The sequence below is a fragment of the Vigna umbellata genome, chromosome 6 (genome assembly GCF_029865625.1).
Source record: "Vigna umbellata cultivar VRB3 chromosome 6, Vumbellata_1.0, whole genome shotgun sequence".
In the NCBI taxonomy this organism is placed as follows: domain Eukaryota; kingdom Viridiplantae; phylum Streptophyta; class Magnoliopsida; order Fabales; family Fabaceae; genus Vigna; species Vigna umbellata.
Genome location: NC_142170.1, coordinates 14847740 through 14867739, shown reverse-complemented (window position 1 = coordinate 14867739; position 20000 = coordinate 14847740). Strand labels below are relative to the sequence as shown.

Sequence of the window (20000 nt, the reverse complement as noted above, 5' to 3'; positions counted from 1 at the left end):
TCCAATATATACACCTACCCAGATGATGTTGAGAGTTCTATTCACCTAAGTTTTTCATTTGATAACAAGTGTGCCACCTAACCCATTGCACGGATAATATGGTCACAAAGTCTACGATTATTTCGTAATCCTTGCATGGCTCTACTTTCATTTTATGCTGCAAAAGTCACCCTCTGCTACCCTCAAAACTTCAGCGTGGAGTCCTTATAATTTACTAGGAGCACTTTCATTTATATATATTCATGCATGTCACTCTTTTCTTTCACATATTAGGACTAAAAGGACTGAACTGCACAAGCAAAGATATTTTGTTTCAATATGTTTTAGCAACTGAGTTCAATCCATTTAGTCCACCCTTTCTTGCGATATTCTTGTGTTTAAATTAGAGGGTGCAACACTACCAATTCTTGGATATTACAATGATGTTTGGAATAACAGTCGTTTGGCTAAAATAGAATATCTTATAAAAACACTGATTTACTGAGTTTGAGAAGTTATTGCAGCTCCATTTTATATTTTTTTTTCACCTTTTTTGGTTGACAATGGCCAATGGTAGCCTGACTAAAGCTACTAGCAGCTTTCAAGTAAGCCGTTCTTCAATTTGGAGAGATGGAAGTGGAGTTTTTTCTAGGAATTCATTTGAAGAAGATGATGAAGAAGCTCTGAAGTGGGCTGCACTTGAAAAGCTTCCTACTTACAATCGTTTAAAGAAAGGCTTGTTAATCACATCCAATGGTGAGGTGAAGGAAATTGATGTCACTGATATTGGAACACAGGAAAGGAAGCATGTGTTGGAGAGGTTGGTAAGAGATGCTGAAGAGGACAATGAAAAGTTTCTGTTGAAGCTGAGGGAAAGAATTGATAGGTAATAAATTCATTTCTAGTATTTCCTTCGTCTTGTCTTGGTTCATATGATCTATGTATAATATATACATTCTATTTCAACATTACAAATCAAATATTGTTTTGTTTTCTTGCCTTTCCTTGACATTGCATCTATGAGTTTTCTACCCTTCAACGTTTCTAGAGTTGGGATTAGTTTTCCAACAATTGAAGCTAGATTTGAGCATCTGAATGTTGAGGCAGAAGCTTATGTTGGTAGCAGAGCCTTACCGACATTCTTGAACTCCATTGTTAATACAGTAGAGGTAAACCATATACCACTTTAATCCTTTTTTACCGATCAAAATCATTGTTGCATTTTGTATACATTTGATCTACTGCTAATTCTGAAAAATTTGATTTTTCAGAGTTACTTGAACCATATGCATATTCTTTCTAGCAAAAAGAAGCACGTGACCATCCTTAAAGATGTTAGTGGAATTGTAAAACCTTGCAGGTGAGAGAGTAGAATTGAAAGGATTCAAAAAGCTCAAACCTCATTCATTTTCCAATATCTTAGTCTCATACTCATACATCACCGTTGCATGTATCAGGATGACATTGCTTTTAGGTCCTCCAAGTTCTGGAAAAACCACACTCCTTTTGGCTCTGGCAGGAAAGCTTGATCCAGATCTTAAGGTGAAAAGAATTCCACTTGTCATTGGCTTTCTATTTCAATCGGCCATGTCCAACTCAAGTGCTGATGTATTCTGTAGGTTTCTGGGAGAGTGACTTATAATGGGCATGAAATGAATGAATTTATACCCCAGAGAACTTCTGCCTATATTAGTCAGCATGATGTTCATATTGGAGAAATGACTGTTAGGGAAACCTTGGCTTTCTCTGCAAGGTGCCAAGGAGTTGGATCACGTTATGGTTGGAAAATTTTTCGCTTCATGTTATTGAAAGTGATAACTTCCACTTTGTAATCCAATCATGACTTTGTATTGTTTTGACCATGTACAGACTTGCTATCTGAACTGTCAAGAAGAGAGATAGCAGCGAATATTAAGCCTGACCCTATTATTGATATATACATGAAGGTAAACACGGAGCTTTGAAATGTGTTTTTGTGTCCAAAACTTCCATTAACAAATTTGCTTAGGGAAGATTATTAGTGTTTACTTTGAAAGTAAAAACTGCTTAAGGGAAAATAATTTCAGTCATTGACTTCTGGTGATACCAGGCAACAGCATCTAAAAGCCTGGAAGCAAATAAAATGATGACAGAATATATACTTAAGGTGATATGATAACTCCAGTATCTGTTCTGACACTCCTACTTCAAAAATACAGTCTTAATAGCTTCCAAGAATTTGTTTATTTGTTATTTACAGATCTTGGGGCTGGAAATGTGTGCTGATATTGTGGTGGGGGATGAAACGTTGCGTGGTGTATCTGGTGGACAAAGGAAGCGTGTTACTACAGGTGGTGATCCGAATTCTCCCTGTAAGTTATTCCAATTCAGTTTCTACATTCTATATTCATATTTTACATGCATTATTTACAGGGGAGATGTTGGTTGGTCCAACAAATGCCCTGTTCATGGATGAAATATCTTCTGGCTTGGACAGCTCCACAACTGTTCAAATTATCAAGTGTCTTAGACAAATTGTTCACATTCTAGATGGAACAGCAGTTATCTCACTATTGCAACCAGAACCAGAGACATACGAACTTTTTGATGACATAATCCTCCTCTCCAACGGCCAAATAGTATATCAAGGACCTCGGGAATTCGTCCTTGAATTTTTTGAATCTATGGGTTTCAGATGTCCTGAGAGGAAAGCTGTTGCTGACTTCCTCCAAGAAGTGAATCGATCTTTACCTTTTCTTATCTCATACACGTTATGAAATTGGAAGAAAAAATATGCATGTGTATGATCAGAATATCAAATGATTAATTTTCATTGCCAGGTGACTTCAAGGAAGGATCAACAACAGTACTGGATCCACGAAGATGAGCCATACAGTTTTGTTACAGTTAACGAATTTGCCAAGGCATTTCAATGCTTCCATGTTGGTATAGAGCTTAGAGAAGAGCTAGCCATTCAATTTGATAAGACAAAGAACCACCCAGCTGCATTAACGACTAAGAAGTACGGGGTAGACATGAAGGAGCTTCTGAAAGCTAACTTCTCAAGGGAATATTTGCTTATGAAGAGGAATGCATTTGTTCACATCTTCAAGCTATCTCAAGTTAGTTTTATCCAGTGTTTTATATGTTTGATTGTAACGTATCTTATTTTTGTTTTGCATGCATGATTTTCATGTGTGATTCTTCCCCTTTTTCCATCAGCTTGCAGTGATGGCAGTGATAACAATGACAGTATTCCTGCGTACCGAGATGCATAAGGGTTCTGTGGATAACGGGGGAGTTTACACTGGTGCACTTTTTTTCTCTATAGTAATGGTGTTGTTTAATGGGATGGCTGATATTTCAATGAATGTAGCAAAGCTTCCTATATTTTACAAGCAAAGAGACCTCCTATTTTACCCTGCATGGGCATATGCTATTCCGAACTGGATCCTCAAAATCCCTATTACATTGGCTGAAGTAGTTGTCTGGGTATCTATCACCTACTATGTAATTGGATTTGATCCAAGTGTTGGAAGGTAAGCAATCTATCCTCATCTACTTTGGACTTAAGAAGATTCTCTGTGAGTGTGTGGCATTAGATCTAAGATGTGCTAATGATGTAGGTTTCTCAAACAATATCTTCTGTTACTACTACTTGGCCAGATGGCTTCTGCATTGTTTCGTACAATTGCAGCAACTGGTAGGAATATGATTATAGCTAACACATTTGGATCATTTGCAATAGTCACACTTCTGACTTTGGGCGGTTTTATATTGTCAAGAGGTACAAGTATTCAAAAGATGCAACAAACGTTTGTAGTTTTCAAATTTTTGAACCTTACATGTTTGCTTTGCCTTTTGATTTTCTCTTGAAATAGAGGATGTTAAGAAATGGTGGACATGGGGTTACTGGATTTCACCAATAATGTATGAGCAGAATGCTATGATGGTCAATGAGTTCCTCGGCCAGAGTTGGAGCCACGTAATTTCTTGAATCATCATCAAACTTGCAATATTTTCCAATTTGAAATGAGTTGTTAGAAAATAAATTTTCAACTACAGGTTCTTCCTAATTCCACCGAGTCACTGGGAGTTGAGGTTCTGAAGTCTCGAGGATTCTTCACTCATGCATCCTGGTATTGGATAGGGGTAGGGGCATTGCTCGGATTTGTTTCTCTATTGAACATCACATTCACTCTAGCTCTCACTTTTCTCAACCGTGAGTATTTCCTCCATACGGTTTTTATATTCATGCAGAAATGTTGCTATGACTCACTTATGCTATGGTAATGATTGAGCAGCACTTGAGAAACCACAGGCTATCATCTTGAAAGAATCTCATGGAAATAAGCATAAAGACAAAACTCTACAAGATATTGGATTACCACTTAAACTCCCAGGAAATGGTCCAAATAGAAACACAGAGACAGGTGATTTATTTTGTGTATGACCTGCATGCACACAAGCATACTTATGCTTCCCCTTTATAATTCACATCAATTCTTTCAGATTTTGAAAAGCTTTTCAATTTTTGTGCATCAGTGAGGCCAAAGGAAGTTGTTGATTCCAGCCACAGGAGGAAAAGAGGAATGATTCTTCCATTTGAGCCACATTCTCTTACCTTTGACGGAATCACTTACTCAGTAGACATGCCACAGGTTGATTTCCACGAAAACTCCTTACATAAGCACATTATCCTATCATAAGCCTGCTTCTTCCAGTAAAATAGAACCCGTTTTGATTTCAACTTGCAGGAAATGAAGAATCGTGGAGTAATTGAGGACAGATTAGTCCTTCTGAAGGGTGTTAGTGGTGCATTTAGGCCAGGCGTCCTCACAGCTCTGATGGGGGTTAGTGGAGCGGGTAAAACAACTTTGTTGGATGTGTTGGCAGGAAGGAAAACTGGAGGGTATATTGAAGGCAGAATCAGAGTTTCAGGGTATCCTAAAAGGCAAGAAACATATGCTAGAATCTCTGGCTACTGTGAGCAGAACGATATCCACTCTCCTCATGTTACAGTCTATGAATCCTTGCTCTACTCAGCGTGGCTTCGTTTATCTCCTGAAGTCAATTCTGAAACCAGAAAGGTAGCATATACTAACTGAACTGATCATAAATTTAGAGTTAGTTATCTTTACTGCTGAATCTTATGAATGATTACAGATGTTCATTGAGGAAGTCATGGAACTGGTAGAGTTGAACTTACTGAGGGAAGCTTTGGTTGGTTTGCCTGGTGTGAGTGGTCTCTCCACTGAACAGCGCAAGAGACTAACTATAGCAGTTGAGCTAGTGGCTAATCCCTCCATAATATTCATGGATGAACCAACGTCAGGTTTAGATGCCAGAGCAGCTGCCATTGTTATGAGAACAGTTAGAAACATAGTGGACACAGGAAGAACAATTGTTTGTACCATTCATCAACCAAGCATAGACATATTTGAAGCATTTGATGAGGTGAGTGCTGCTCTTGATCAAATGATGCTCTGTTTTCTCATTTCTCTTATTTGACTTGCCATACTAATGAACATAATAAAAAATTTGGTTTCAGCTTTTCCTGCTAAAGCGAGGAGGACAAGAAATATATGTTGGACCGTTGGGTCGTCATTCTAATGAACTCATTGAGTATTTTGAGGTAAGGCGTGTCTGAAAAAAACAATGACATTTATAGTTCATGATGTTTGTTACGATATTACAGTACTATTTCTATTCTTGTTTTCAAGCAGAGGATTGAAGGGGTTGGTAAAATCAAAGATGGACACAACCCAGCGGCTTGGATGTTGGAAATTACAACTCCGGCACGAGAAATGGATTTGAATGTTGACTTTGCTGACATATACAAAAATTCAGAACTATATAGGTAAGTTGGTATGTTCTGTAGTGTACTAGTGTTGCTCAACATTCTACTTTAGTAAAAAAGGAGTATGTTTTAAAAAAATGTATTCCATGTATTAGGAGGAACAAAGAACATGTAGAAGAATTGAGCAAGCCTGCTTCAGGTTCCAAAGAACTTCATTTTCCTTCTCAATATGCACAACCATTTTTCATTCAATGCAAGGCCTGCCTATGGAAACAGCATTGGTCCTACTGGCGCAACCCTCCATATACTGCAGTGAGATTTTTGTTCACTGCATTTGTAGCTTTGATGTTTGGGACAATGTTCTGGGACCTAGGATCCAAAACGTGAGTTACTATTGGTTAATGTATGGTTTAAAAAGAGTAATATATCATTCTTCAAATCTTCCTATACTTTATGCTACTAGTATTAAATACATTCCATGCACACCATACAAAGTAAGTTGGGTGAGAGAATTTTTAAGGAGGATTAGAACTATTCTATTAAAAAAGATGCACAAGTTTTGTTAAATCCATATCTGCTGGTAAATTCATCCCCTTTTGAACAACATGCAGAAGAAGGAAACAAGATCTGTTCAATGCTATTGGTTCCATGTACAACGCCATTCTCTTCCTTGGGATTCAGAATGCGTTTTCTGTGCAACCAGTTGTGGCCATTGAACGAACAGTCTTTTATAGAGAAAGAGCAGCTGGAATGTATTCAGCCATCCCCTATGCTCTTGCACAGGTAGCTCATCTGACTTCTAGAAGCAATATTTAGTATTTTATGTCGGTTTTACATCTCCATCCAATTAATGTAAATTAATACACTTTTTATTTCTTAGGTTGTAATAGAGATACCATATACTTTTGTCCAAGCTGTAACATATGGCATCATAGTTTATGCAATGATCGGATTCGAATGGACTGCATCCAAATTCTTTTGGTATCTGTTCTTCATGTACTTCACATTTTTGTACTTCACCTTTTATGGCATGATGACTGTGGCTGTAACACCGAACCAACACATTGCTTCAATTGTGGCCACTTCATTTTATGGACTTTGGAATCTGTTTTCTGGATTTGTTGTCCCACAACCTGTAAGTAGTGTAAAATGCAATGACAAATGCATCTGAGGAAATTAAGTGGATGCACATATATGCTGACGTTTAGTTTTATTTTCTATATGGCTGCAGAACATTCCAGTGTGGTGGAGATGGTACTATTGGGCATGTCCTGTGGCTTGGACCTTATATGGATTGGCAGCATCACAGTTTGGGGATGTAATAACTACAGTTGAGGTAAACGAGACAGTGAAAGAGTTTCTGAGAAGATACTTTGGCTATAGAGATGATTTTGTTGGAGTTGCTGCAGGTGTAGTTGTTGGGTTTGCAGTGCTATTTGCTACTATCTTTGCTCTTTCTGTAAAGGTTTTTAACTTTGAAAGGCGATAGAATAGAATATATGCCTTGAAGTGAATGCCACTAGTGTAAAATATATAAAAGAAAGAGAAAAAAGATATGATGTTAATGGTAGTTTTGAATTAGGTGATGACCCCTTTGAAAGCATTGAATTAAAGGTGGCTTATCACGCTTCTCAGTTTGGACTTTGGAGCTACCGTAAGTTGGCATTTAATCAACTGTTTGTCCAACCAGGTTCAATGTCCCTGATTCATCTACAGAGAACATTGACCCATGTTGTTCTTATCTATGTAGTAAACACACTTATCAACATTGTTGTCTCATGCAGTATACAATAATGAAGTTTCTATTTTTGTGTGGTTGGGTTTGTTGATACTCATGAGGTAAAGAATAAGTTATACAAATATTCTGAACAACAGAACAAAATCACATATTGCAAGTTGCAACAAGCAAAACACATGGCAAATTGTTAAGAATAAAAGTACGAATGTATGTACCATTAAACACCTTATAAAGAGAAAGACATGTAAATTCATTGTCTTAATATTGAGTTTAAAGTGATATCAGTTCGTTAAGTAGTTGAACTCAAATATCATTGATCTTTGTCTCCCATGAATCTCCCCCCTCAAAAAGATCCATCACAAATTACATGTGACCCTTGCACCATTAGTCTTAAGAATATAAGGATGAATATATGTTTTGCTAGATGAGAAAATTAAACACCTTATAAAAAGAAAAACCTATTAATTTATTATCTTAAGGTTTTGAATTGAAAGTAATATTTGTTAAGATACAAACAAAGTCCCACATAAAATAAAAATAAGAAATGAATATAAATTTATATACAAATAAAACTGGGGAGACACAACTATGTAAAGGATTAACACCACTCTACTCAAAACCTTAAAACAATAAATTAATGGGTTTTTCATCTTTATATAGTATTCTACTTTCTCATTTTTATTCAATGTGGGACTTAAATTCATACTTGGATTCCCAACAAATAAGACGGTGAACTCTTTTCTTATATGATTAAACTCAAATATTATTGATATTTGTCTCGCATGAATCTTTCACAAATTACATGCCACCTTGCATCACTAGTCTTAGAAAAAGGTTCAAAAGAGGTGGCAAAGACAATGGACAATATTTTAGTATCAATTTCCCCGTCCCACCTCAGTTGTTCATAATGTCTTCTTCCAATGTAGTTTAGTCTCCTTTGGGGTGTACTAAAAAAATAAAATAAATCACTAAGCATACCCTACGAGTCAGGTCAAAAACAGAAACACGATTGTATTCATTGTGTGTAGAATTATAGAATGGTTGCATGTTATTTTAAAACTTTTTGGCTAAGAACCAAATCAATGAATATTTTTTTCAGAAATAAATAAACATCTAGAAGAAAGAGCAATTTAAAATAGGAACATAGTCATTGGTCAAGCCACCGAATCCGATCCGATTAATAAATTGAGATAGGATAGATACAAGAGAGAACGAGTCCAAGATCATTTTATCGATTGATTTTGCGAGTGGCATCTAAATGGTAACTTGAGGTTTCCTCTTTCGTACCTTTTTCCTAAACAAACAAACTTGTTGGCTGCTTTTCTGTATACATTATAGCTACTTTATTCCATCTAGAAGCCTTACTATTTAAGCTTTTTCTGGATAAACAATTTCAAAAACACACATACACACTGCTGCATTGATGCTATGCTGTGATCACAAGATTCATCAACACCAATCAATTCTAGATGGCCCCATAAGAAAGAAAAGTTTAATAATTATATATTTTTCTGATAATTCTTCTTTACTTTTATAAAAAAGTGAAATTTGTCTTAGTTATAATTAGGAGCATTAAAATTCAAAGGACTAAAGTTTTTTTTTTTTTTCAACAAACGAAGAACCGATCAATTTCAGTGACTGGTTTCATTAAAATTTTTATCCATCCTGAGAGTCAAGTCAAGGATTTGATCGTTTCTAGTTGCCAATGTTTCGGAAATAAAGACTCAAAAGCAATGCTATTGAGATTCAAACTTTCAGGCATTTATTTTCTTTAAATTAATATTAAAAAATGGAAATTTCCACTGAAGTTTTTGATGATGTAATTTGTTAGGTAATTTTACTGTTGTTTTGTTTTTTAATAAAAACGATTTTCTTTCTGTCTTGATTTTAATATGGTGTCATGTCTTGTATCGAATCTTTCAATTTACAGCCCGAAAGTGGAGGCTCCAAAGTCTTCAGTGGATATCTTTTTTTGGATAATCCTAATCTTCTGAATGACATTATTTTGTTTTTACTTTTGATTTTTTATTATCCTTTCTCAATTATTGTTTGCTTAATTATTATTAACATGTCAACTAGGGTTAGGATAATTAATCATTACCCCAACGTGAATTAGTGCGCTTAGCCGCCTTATTTTAATCCAATAATTAAGAGTAATACTTGTATTAATATATATATATATATATATATATATATATATATATATATATATATATATATATATATATTTTTTTTTTTTTTTAAATTTTTGGTTAGCTGTTAGATTGATTTTTTTTAATAAAGGCATCTTAGTACAAAAGATAACTAGACTATGATCTATATATGTATTTATCAATAACATAATTAGCAAAATTTTATTCTTTTTTTATATTTTCCACACAGTCGTGGGTTTTACGATTCCGTACCAACAGATAATTAAATACATAACGTGAAAGTTACAATTATTTAGCAAAAATAATTCACATAAACAATAAAACATTTAATAAATTATGAAAATCATAATCATTAGTCTATATTAAAATAGCAGCACTTTTAATATGCATTTAATAACAGGGAACATAATTTGGTTCTTTTTATATATTTACAGCTGGCTACTAATTAATAACAGTTGAATAGTGTTTAGAGCAGTAATTTTTTTGGGTGACAGTTTAGCAGTTATTTAAGATATTGTAAAAATGACAGTTATTAACGTAACAGAAGATTTGGTGTTTGGCATTTTTTTCTGTTAATAAAGAAAAGAAAAGAGAAGGAAAATGGTGGTGTGAATGACTCGCCGTATTTAATATTTGATTTCAAGGTTTGACTCTTGAATATCAATGGCCGCCTAGTTTTGACGTCAAAAGTATAAATAGAGAGACATGGTTTTCCCATTCCCTACTACTTATTTCAGAAAAGAAACTGAATTTCCCTCTCATTTTTGTTGCATATTCTTTCATTCTTTTACCTTCACCACAAAGCAAACCAGACAGTGGTGTATGGTTCCGTAACCTGCTCGAACGAAAAGAAGAAGACGAAAAACAGGGTGGTGCGGTGTGGCGGGTAACCGCGAGAATCTGAGAGGATGGACAACAGCGATATATACAGAGCAAGTAACAGTATGCGATCGAGAAGTTCAACGGTTTGGAGGAACAACAGTGTGGAGGTATTCTCAAGGTCTACACGTGAAGAAGATGACGAAGAAGCTCTCAAATGGGCTGCTCTCGAGAAGCTCCCCACTTACAACCGTCTCAGGAAAGGTCTGCTGACAGCATCTCATGGAGCTGCCAACGAAATCGACGTGGCCGATATTGGCTTCCAAGATAGACAGAAGCTTCTCGAGAGGTTGGTCAAAGTGGCTGAAGAGGACAACGAGAGATTCTTGCTGAAGCTCAGGGAGCGTATTGACAGGTGAATTACCTCTTTCTAACAGTTCTATATCAACTTGATATGTATTTTTTTCCTGTTTTCACTTGCTGCTGTTTACAGAGTTGGACTCGATATTCCCACTATTGAAGTTCGATACGAGCACCTGAAGATTGAGGCAGAGGCTTTTGTGGGAGGTAGAGCTTTGCCCTCTTTCATCAACTCTGCTACTAATGTCCTAGAGGTACTGATTGGCTCCTTCCACTTCCTGTAATTTTGAGTTTCTTTGTTCTGTTTTCTTTTGCAATTAGTCTGTCAACACGGTTTTTCTCTATTTGATCTTGCAGGGATTTCTTAACGCGCTCCATATCATCCCCAGCAGAAAGAAACACGTCACTATTCTGAAAGATGTCAGCGGGATTATTAAACCTCGCAGGATGACACTGCTTTTGGGTCCTCCCAGTTCAGGAAAGACCACACTCCTCTTGGCCTTGTCAGGAAAACTTGATAAAAGTCTTCAGGTTAATCACATTTCTTTAATACATATATAGACCCAGAAAGAAAGAAAGAAAAGAAAACTAATATGGATACCAATGCGTTGTTTAGGTATCTGGAAAAGTGACTTACAATGGGCACGAACTGAACGAGTTTGTACCCCAGAGAACCGCTGCTTACATCAGCCAGCACGATGTTCACATTGGAGAAATGACTGTGAGGGAAACCTTGGCTTTCTCAGCAAGGTGCCAAGGTGTTGGATCACGTTATGGTTAGTTTCCCATCACCACCTCTCTCTAACCTTTTCAAAATCTAATTTAACATGTATGCAGCCTAACTAAGAATGACCGATCATCATTTAATTCTTTGAATCTGCAGACATGCTATCTGAGTTGTCTAGAAGAGAGAAAGCAGCAAATATCAAGCCTGACCCAGATCTTGATGTCTACATGAAGGTCACCAAAATAAGCTCTTATTAATCTTTTTTTTTTCAGTAAAATAGAAAAACCAAAACAAAATATATATATTCCATCTTTGGATTGTATCTGATTATCTTTTGATATATCAGGCAACTGCAACTGCAGGCCAGGAGTCAAGCATAGTGACAGATTACACAATGAAGGTAATGCTTAAACATGGTTCAATTCTATTATGTGAGGACATGTGCTAGAGCTTGCTACGAAAGGCGAGGATACTGAACTCGTTAACTGTTTATCTTTTTAGATTCTGGGGTTAGATATATGTGCTGATACCATGGTGGGGGATGAGATGTTGCGTGGGATCTCTGGAGGACAAAGGAAGCGTGTCACTACAGGAGAGATGTTGGTTGGACCCGCAAATGCTTTATTCATGGATGAAATCTCCACAGGGTTGGACAGCTCCACCACATTTCAGATTGTGAGCTCTCTCAGGCAATATGTCCACATTCTAAATGGAACTGCTGTCATATCTTTGCTCCAGCCAGCACCCGAGACTTATGACCTTTTCGACGACATTATCTTAATCTCCGACGGCCAAGTTGTTTACCATGGCCCTCGTGAATATGTTCTCGACTTCTTTGAATCCATGGGTTTCAGATGTCCCGAGAGGAAAGGTGCTGCTGACTTTCTTCAAGAAGTGACTTCCAAGAAAGATCAAGCACAGTACTGGGTGCGCAGAGATCAACCATACAGATTTGTGACGGTTACTCAGTTTGCTGAGGCATTTCAATCATTCCATATTGGTAGGAAACTTGGACAGGAGCTTGCAGTTCCATTTGACAAGACTAAGAGCCACCCGGCTGCATTGACCACTAAGCAGTTTGGTATCAACAAGAAGGAGCTGTTAAAGGCTAACTTCTCAAGGGAGTATTTGCTGATGAAAAGAAATTCATTTGTTTACATCTTCAAGCTATGTCAGGTTGGTGCTTGAATTCTACCTTGTTTCTACCTTGACTGGACACCGTATTCATTTGATGATCACTTTTAATTACCGTTTTGCTCTTGATGCTTTTCAGCTTTTCATCATGGCGTTGATTGCATTGACGCTTTTTTTCCGAACGGAGATGCACCATGATGATCTTGATGATGCGGGTGTTTATGCTGGTGCTATCTTTTTTACAATAATGACGATTATGTTTAATGGAATGGCTGAGATTTCGATGACCATTGCTAAGCTTCCTGTTTTCTACAAGCAACGAGATCTTCTATTTTTCCCCTCTTGGGCATATGCTATTCCTTCGTGGATTCTCAAGATTCCCGTTACTATAGCAGAAGTTGCTCTTTGGGTATTCCTGACCTACTATGTGATTGGATTTGATCCAAATGTCGGGAGGTAAAGAAACTGGTTTGACTTGTTTTCAGCTTGTGAATGTTGCCGCTTCTACTAATTTGCATCGTACTTATGATCTGAGTTTTGAATTTGTTGCAGGCTCTTTAAGCAGTACCTCATCCTGTTATTTATCAGTCAGATGGCTTCTGCATTATTCAGAGCCATTGCAGCACTGGGTAGAAACATGATTGTCGCCAATACCTTTGGATCCTTTGCAGTTCTCACGCTTCTTACATTGGGTGGTTTCATTCTGTCAAAGAGTAAGTTCAATTCACGCAAGCATGCGATTAAAATTGTTGCTTTCTAATAATGAGAAAACATAAGCTAACCTTCTTCATTCCATTTCCAATGAAACAGGGGATATTAAAAAATGGTGGATATGGGGTTTCTGGATTTCACCGTTGATGTATGGGCAGAATGCTCTTATGACCAACGAATTTCTCGGAAACAGTTGGCACAATGTAATTTCTTGACCTCAACCTAAGAATTTCTATGCTTCTTTGGTTAAGAAAAGTGTGATTCTAATTTCATTGCTACTAATTACAGGCTACACACAATTTAGGACTTGAGTATCTGGACTCTCGCGCGTTCTTCCAAGATTCATATTGGTTTTGGCTAGGTTTTGGGGCACTTGTTGGGTTTGTGCTCCTTTTCAACGTGTTGTTTGGTTTAGCTCTCCAATACCTTGACCGTGAGTACTTTTCATGTAATCTGTACTTTAAAATTCTCTCATAAATCAATTCGAGGTCTTACTAATATGTATGCCGCTGAATGTCAATGCAGCATTTGATAAGCCACAGGCATCTATAGCTGAAGACCCAGATACTGAAGCAAGCGCCACAGAAGTTGAATTACCACGCCTAGGTGAGTAATGCTGCTTATATATCACTCGTCTTGAAAGTGAAACGACAAGCATACTCCTTTATCACCAGCAATTCGTATTATATTCCAAGACATTGAACATATTTTTCAAATGTCCTGCAGAAAGTTCAGGAAGAGATGGTTCTGTTGTGGAGTCCAGCCATGGAAAGAAAAAGGGAATGGTTCTTCCTTTTGAACCACATTCTATCACCTTTGATGAAATCGTCTACTCTGTTGACATGCCACAGGTAAATCACATTCCGTGTTATAAATTTAACCTCTGAGTGTAACAGTGTCTCTATTTTAACACTTCTTTAGCCAGAAACAACTAGATTTCTAACTACCTTGATTTCGAGTTGCAGGAAATGAAGGATCAAGGTGTACAAGAGGACAGACTGGTGCTTCTGAAGGGTGTTAGTGGTGCATTCAGGCCTGGTGTTCTCACAGCTTTGATGGGTGTAAGTGGTGCTGGTAAGACTACGTTGATGGATGTTCTGGCTGGTAGGAAAACCGGCGGATATATTGATGGAAGCATAAAAATTTCTGGGTACCCTAAGAAGCAAGAAACATTTGCGCGTATCTCTGGATACTGTGAGCAAAATGATATCCATTCACCTCATGTTACTGTTTACGAATCCTTGGTCTACTCAGCATGGCTACGTTTACCTTCAAGTGTTGATTCCAAAACCAGAAAGGTTAGTTAGTAAGGACTTGTGAAAAATGTTAAAGCGTTTTAAGCTTAAGTAAGTCATTGAGATAGCTGGCTTTATCTTCATAGAAACTGATTGTTCGAAATTTTTGGATTTGACAAATGATTGCAGATGTTCATTGAGGAAGTCATGGAATTGGTGGAGCTGAACCCATTAAGGAACTCGCTGGTTGGTCTGCCAGGTGTGAGTGGCCTCTCTACTGAACAAAGGAAGAGGCTGACTATTGCAGTTGAATTGGTGGCTAACCCGTCCATAATTTTCATGGATGAGCCTACTTCTGGGCTAGATGCAAGAGCTGCTGCTATTGTCATGAGAACAGTCAGAAACACTGTGGACACTGGAAGAACTGTTGTGTGCACCATCCATCAGCCCAGCATTGACATATTTGAAGCATTTGATGAGGTGAGTGACCACAATGACAAATGAAGACGTGTCTTATTTGGTTTCTCTCCCCTCGTAGGCTTGAATCTAACATGATGTCTTTTTGTGTGATTCCAGCTGTTCCTAATGAAGCGTGGAGGTCAGGAAATATATGTCGGTCCACTGGGTCGTCATTCTAGTCATCTGATCAAGTATTTTGAGGTAAGATCATACTCTAATAATCAAATGAGAACGACCATCATTCTTCACAGTAAATACTAAATTTTCCTAATAATTTCAACTGTGCAGAGCATTGATGGAGTGAGCAAAATCAAAGATGGATATAACCCTGCTACTTGGATGTTGGAAGTTACAACCACAGCTCAAGAGCTTAGTTTGGGTGTTGATTTCACTGACCTGTACAAGAACTCTGATCTATATAGGTAGGGAAACGCAAGTGGATAAGAATTTACTAACTCTAGTTTGTTTTCTTTATTTTCATAATGCTTAAGTGAGTTTTTCATGGCTTTTCAGGAGAAACAAGCAGCTTATACAAGAATTGGGACAGCCTGCTCCCGGTTCAAAGGATCTTTATTTCCCTACTCAATACTCTCAGTCCTTCTTGGTTCAATGCCAAGCTTGCTTATGGAAACAACGTTGGTCATATTGGCGTAATCCACCATACACTTCTGTGAGGTTTTTCTTCACAACTTTCATAGCCATAATGTTTGGAACTATGTTCTGGGACCTCGGAGGAAAACGGTAAGTCAAATAAAATCTTATTATTTCTCTCCAAAAGTAAAGCGCATGATATACATATATGCTTTGACAACTTCCAAATTCCACTAGAGTTCTGATTCCTGTTGTGCTTTCACAGCTCAACAAGAGGAGATCTGATGAATGCTCTGGGTTCAATGTATACTGCCGTTCTTTTCCTTGGAGTACAAAATTCTTCCTCCGTACAGCCAGTTGTGGCAGTTGAAAGGACCGTCTTCTACAGAGAAAAAGCTGCCGGAATGTATTCTGCCTTACCCTATGCATTTTCACAGGTATCATAACACAACATCAGCATCATTTATTCATTCATTTATTTTACAGACACATGTTACTAGTACTTTTGTTTGAATCACATTGATTATGTCAAGTGAAGTAACCAGCCAACAAACAAACTGGGTGCTTTTTGTCACAGATTCTGGTGGAGCTACCCTATATCTTTTTTCAAGCGGTGACATACGGTGTAATAGTTTATGCCATGATCGGATTTGATTGGACTGCAGAAAAATTCTTTTGGTATCTATTTTTCATGTACTTCACGCTCTTGTACTTCACCTTCTACGGCATGATGGCTGTGGCAGTGACACCAAATCACCATGTCGCTTCCATCGTGGCTGCTGCATTTTATGCAATTTGGAATCTCTTCTCAGGATTTGTTGTTTCAAGACCTGTAAGTTGTTTGTTGCCACCCTGCCTTTGAATAAATCAAATACGTTGAGAAATGCATGCATATAGAGCCATACACAAGTGGTATGGTTTCAAGACATGTACATGCATGATAATGATAATGATAATATTAATATTAATATTGTTGTTTTCTATTTTGAACAGAGCATCCCAATTTGGTGGAGATGGTACTATTGGGCATGCCCAGTGGCTTGGACTTTGTATGGATTGGTTGGATCTCAGTTTGGAGATATATTGGAAAATATGCCGCTTGAAAACAAGACTGTGAAAGCTTTCGTAGAAGACAGTTATGGTATCAAACATGACTTCATTGGTGTTGCTGCTGTTGTGGTTGCTGGCATTGCAGTTCTCTTTGCATTCACTTTTGCTGTTGCAATCAAGACCTTTAACTTCCAAAAGAGATAGAGAAATAGAGAGATAGATTTTTCCAACCTCAAATATTCTTTGTATTTTCCCACTTTTTTTTCCCCTTGTTTTTAATTTCTCTCTAAACTCGTAACGTTTGTTTATATCTATAGTTTGTGTGGAACACCAGCCAATTTGAAGGCTGTACTAAGAAAATGTATGTATGATGAGTTTTTATACATGCTTACAGCATAATATTAAGTCCAATTCTGTGCATCACACAATTTTATTTATTTATTTGTTTATTTTATAATCTATCACCGGATATCTCTCCCACTTTTTTTAGATTTCTGTCTCGATCTTGTATCTTAAATGTAGTCTTATTCATAAACTGCATCATAAATCATCTCCATCGTACCAACAAGTTGGTAGTTCAAATGGTGTTAAACTTTGTATACTTAAACAAGACTTTTGGTTGAAGTCTTAAAGAAAAAACATCTTCTACTGATAATATAGCCAATACGATATTCTTGATCAAGATTAGTCTGAACAAAATCAATAACACGGTAAAAGAACAGGAAATTTTTCAGTCAAAAGAAACATAAAGTAAAAAAGAATAGGAAAAGATACTGATTATAAATTTAATGCATTTCCTCACAAACACTGGACACCAATGATGCTCATTGTGACCATGTCAACACTGGAATACCCCATCCGTGCTGCGACACCCACCACCAAACCGAGAGCACCCAAACCCTGTTGCCACTCTCACTACCACGATAAGGTTTTTGCCTTTATTTGAATTTTTGTTTGGACTTTTCAACTTTGGTTTGGTTTGGATCTAAATCTGTGGTTCAAATTAATCTCATCACGATACCCGTTTACTTCATTTGAATTAGATCTAATTTGAATTAAAAAAAAAAACTTATAAAATCAGAGAGCAATCAGAGGTACACAGCAGAAGGAAGTTGGGTGCCGCTGGGCGAGCAAGCTGTCTCGGTGGGCGAGATACACGGGAGCAAGGAGCGTCTGGCGGTAGCTCACCGGAGTCAGACGGCGCTGGGCCGTGGCTTGACAAAGAGATCTCCTTTCGCGTTTTAATTGATTGAAGCCAACTTTACTGAGATGGCGCTTGGCAATAGTTGTAAGGATACGCGAAAATAGAGTATTTAATCATATTTTCCGCTAGGTTTTGCGTAAGAAAAAAAAAACTTTTAACAATTTGTTATTATAAGTTTTTCTGGACGTCCTTTCAAATTTCGACGTCACAGTCGTCAAAATAATATACGTCAATTTGTAAATTTGTTTTTTCTTTAATTTTTTTGCCAATATCTTTTTATTGAAATTACAAAAAAATCAATATATAATACAAGAAAACACAATAAAAATATCTAGATTTTAAATGTAGTATTTGTATTTTGCTTATAACAGACAACGGCTAGAACAAGAAAGAATGACGCTCGGTAAGGACTGTCAGTCTGCGACAAATAAATAAATTAATTTCATGAAGATTAAGGTAAATCATGATTAAGAGTAATAGACTGGGATTTGGCCAATACTAAGACATCATTAATCTCGGGCTCACGTCAAAAACTATAAATATAGATCAAAGGGGAGGGGTAAGTGGTTGTATTTACTGTATATTTATTACTGTTACATTTAATTACCCAATAGTTCACCTAGGAGACTTTGGTATCAGAGCATCTTTAACAAGTACACATCCATAAGAGAAAACGAGATAGGAGACCAGTGAGCGAGACCGAGCAATGGAAGCGAACAAATTGTAAAAGTGTTTAGTGACTCGACCTCGCAACCGAAACACTTCTAAAAACAGGTCCAAATGATTATAGGAATTAGCAAGATATTCTCTTGTTTCTATTTTTTCTTATTTTGTATTTTTTTTTCTTTTCTTATTTTTTTTTATATTTTTGTTTTTATTTTTAAAATTTTATTTAGCTAGATGAAATTAAGTGTTGACAATTGTCCAATATAATGAAAATTTAACATTTTCATTTTATGATGATAAAAAATAAGTAAAATAGAAACATTAATTTCTTTTAATCTCTCGAGAAGAAATAGACAAAGAAGAAAGATGAGGAAATAAAATTTTATTAAACCAAAATGTAATTACCAATTTCACATAGGGTCAGAGTGCAAAAATGAAGAAGGAAGTGACCATTCCTACATAAAGAGTCCTTATGTAAGGTAAATTTTGCATTATTGGTTAGTCTTTGCATATATTTTTTATGTTCATTAAATTTAGGGTTAAATATATTTTAGTCTTTAAACTTGAATGCAAAACTGAAATTATTTATTGTATATATTTTGGTCCATAAATTTTAAAAAATAAATGGATATAGCCTTTTTAACTCAATCACATTATTTTTTTTTTGTGTTAAGTAGTGTTTCATGTTGTAATTTGAGAAGAAATAAAAAAAGTTAACATCATTGGATTAAAATGATTGTATTCATAGTTAAAGTTGTTGGGTGTATCGAGAGAGAGGTTCATGTGGGTTACACAAACATCAATAACATCTAAGCCAACTATATAAGGAATTGACGCCACTCTTTATCCAAAACCTTAAAACAATGGATTAATAGGTCTTTCAGCTTTATATACTGTTCTACTTTCTCATTTCTATCCAATGTGAAACTTGAACTCACACTTGTATTCCCAACAAAAGTTTGACAACCAAAATATATTCTAAGTCTAGTACAGAGACAAATTCAAATTTTATGTCTAGGTTGATGGGCTAGAAACATATTCTCCTTTTTTTTTATGTTCTGTTTCTTTTAACTGAAAATTTCTTATTTTTTAACCGTGTTATTAATTTTGTTACACATTAACCTTGCTCTAGAAAATCTAAGTGACTATTACAAATCTTGAACCAAAAGTATTGTTTAATGTTCATCAAATTAGGTCGAGCAGTCTTAGAAAAGGCTGACCAAATTGCTGATGTGTGACCAATTTCGAATTATCATGTGGGAAAAGTTTATTTGCAAGGAAAATAATCAATTTTGTTGTGACGACTATTTTCTTATATTTAAAATAAATTTTTTTTAAAAGAAAAATATGTGAATTGATCCTCATCCACGTAACTTTTGTAGATATTTTGATTCT

General features: G+C 36.4%; 2 protein-coding genes across 9 annotated transcripts; both read left to right on the top strand.

The window, feature by feature from the left end:
- Positions 1-524: 524 nt before the first annotated feature.
- On the top strand, positions 525-7510 carry LOC124834606 (pleiotropic drug resistance protein 1-like). Of its 8 annotated transcripts, XM_047309326.2 has the most exons (25): positions 525-865; positions 1028-1148; positions 1251-1339; positions 1437-1521; positions 1599-1758; positions 1849-1925; positions 2069-2125; positions 2219-2309; positions 2392-2693; positions 2799-3080; positions 3181-3497; positions 3585-3745; positions 3840-3943; positions 4024-4180; positions 4263-4311; positions 4378-4405; positions 4482-4619; positions 4716-5048; positions 5125-5415; positions 5510-5593; positions 5685-5818; positions 5914-6141; positions 6370-6541; positions 6639-6893; positions 6990-7510. In XM_047309326.2, the coding sequence occupies exons 1-25, from the start codon at positions 543-545 to the stop codon at positions 7245-7247; spliced, it is 4296 nt and encodes a 1431-aa protein (XP_047165282.2). In that variant the 5' UTR covers positions 525-542; the 3' UTR covers positions 7248-7510. The 8 variants fall into 8 exon arrangements, with proteins under 8 accessions (XP_047165282.2, XP_047165281.2, XP_047165280.2 ...); XM_047309325.2 differs by lacking the exon at positions 4378-4405 and having other exon boundaries at positions 4263-4299; positions 4451-4619; XM_047309324.2 differs by lacking the exon at positions 4378-4405 and having other exon boundaries at positions 4263-4314; positions 4457-4619.
- Positions 7511-10329: 2819 nt separating this feature from the next.
- Positions 10330-17155, top strand: LOC148196840 (pleiotropic drug resistance protein 1-like). The gene is made up of 21 exons (XM_088092719.1): positions 10330-10883; positions 10962-11082; positions 11186-11359; positions 11445-11604; positions 11712-11788; positions 11902-11955; positions 12057-12731; positions 12829-13145; positions 13242-13402; positions 13500-13603; positions 13689-13833; positions 13926-14006; positions 14127-14251; positions 14366-14698; positions 14825-15115; positions 15212-15295; positions 15383-15516; positions 15608-15835; positions 15951-16122; positions 16263-16517; positions 16679-17155. Exons 1-21 carry the CDS (start codon positions 10558-10560, stop codon positions 16937-16939), a joined length of 4278 nt encoding a protein of 1425 aa, XP_087948845.1. The 5' UTR covers positions 10330-10557; the 3' UTR covers positions 16940-17155.
- Positions 17156-20000: the final 2845 nt, after the last annotated feature.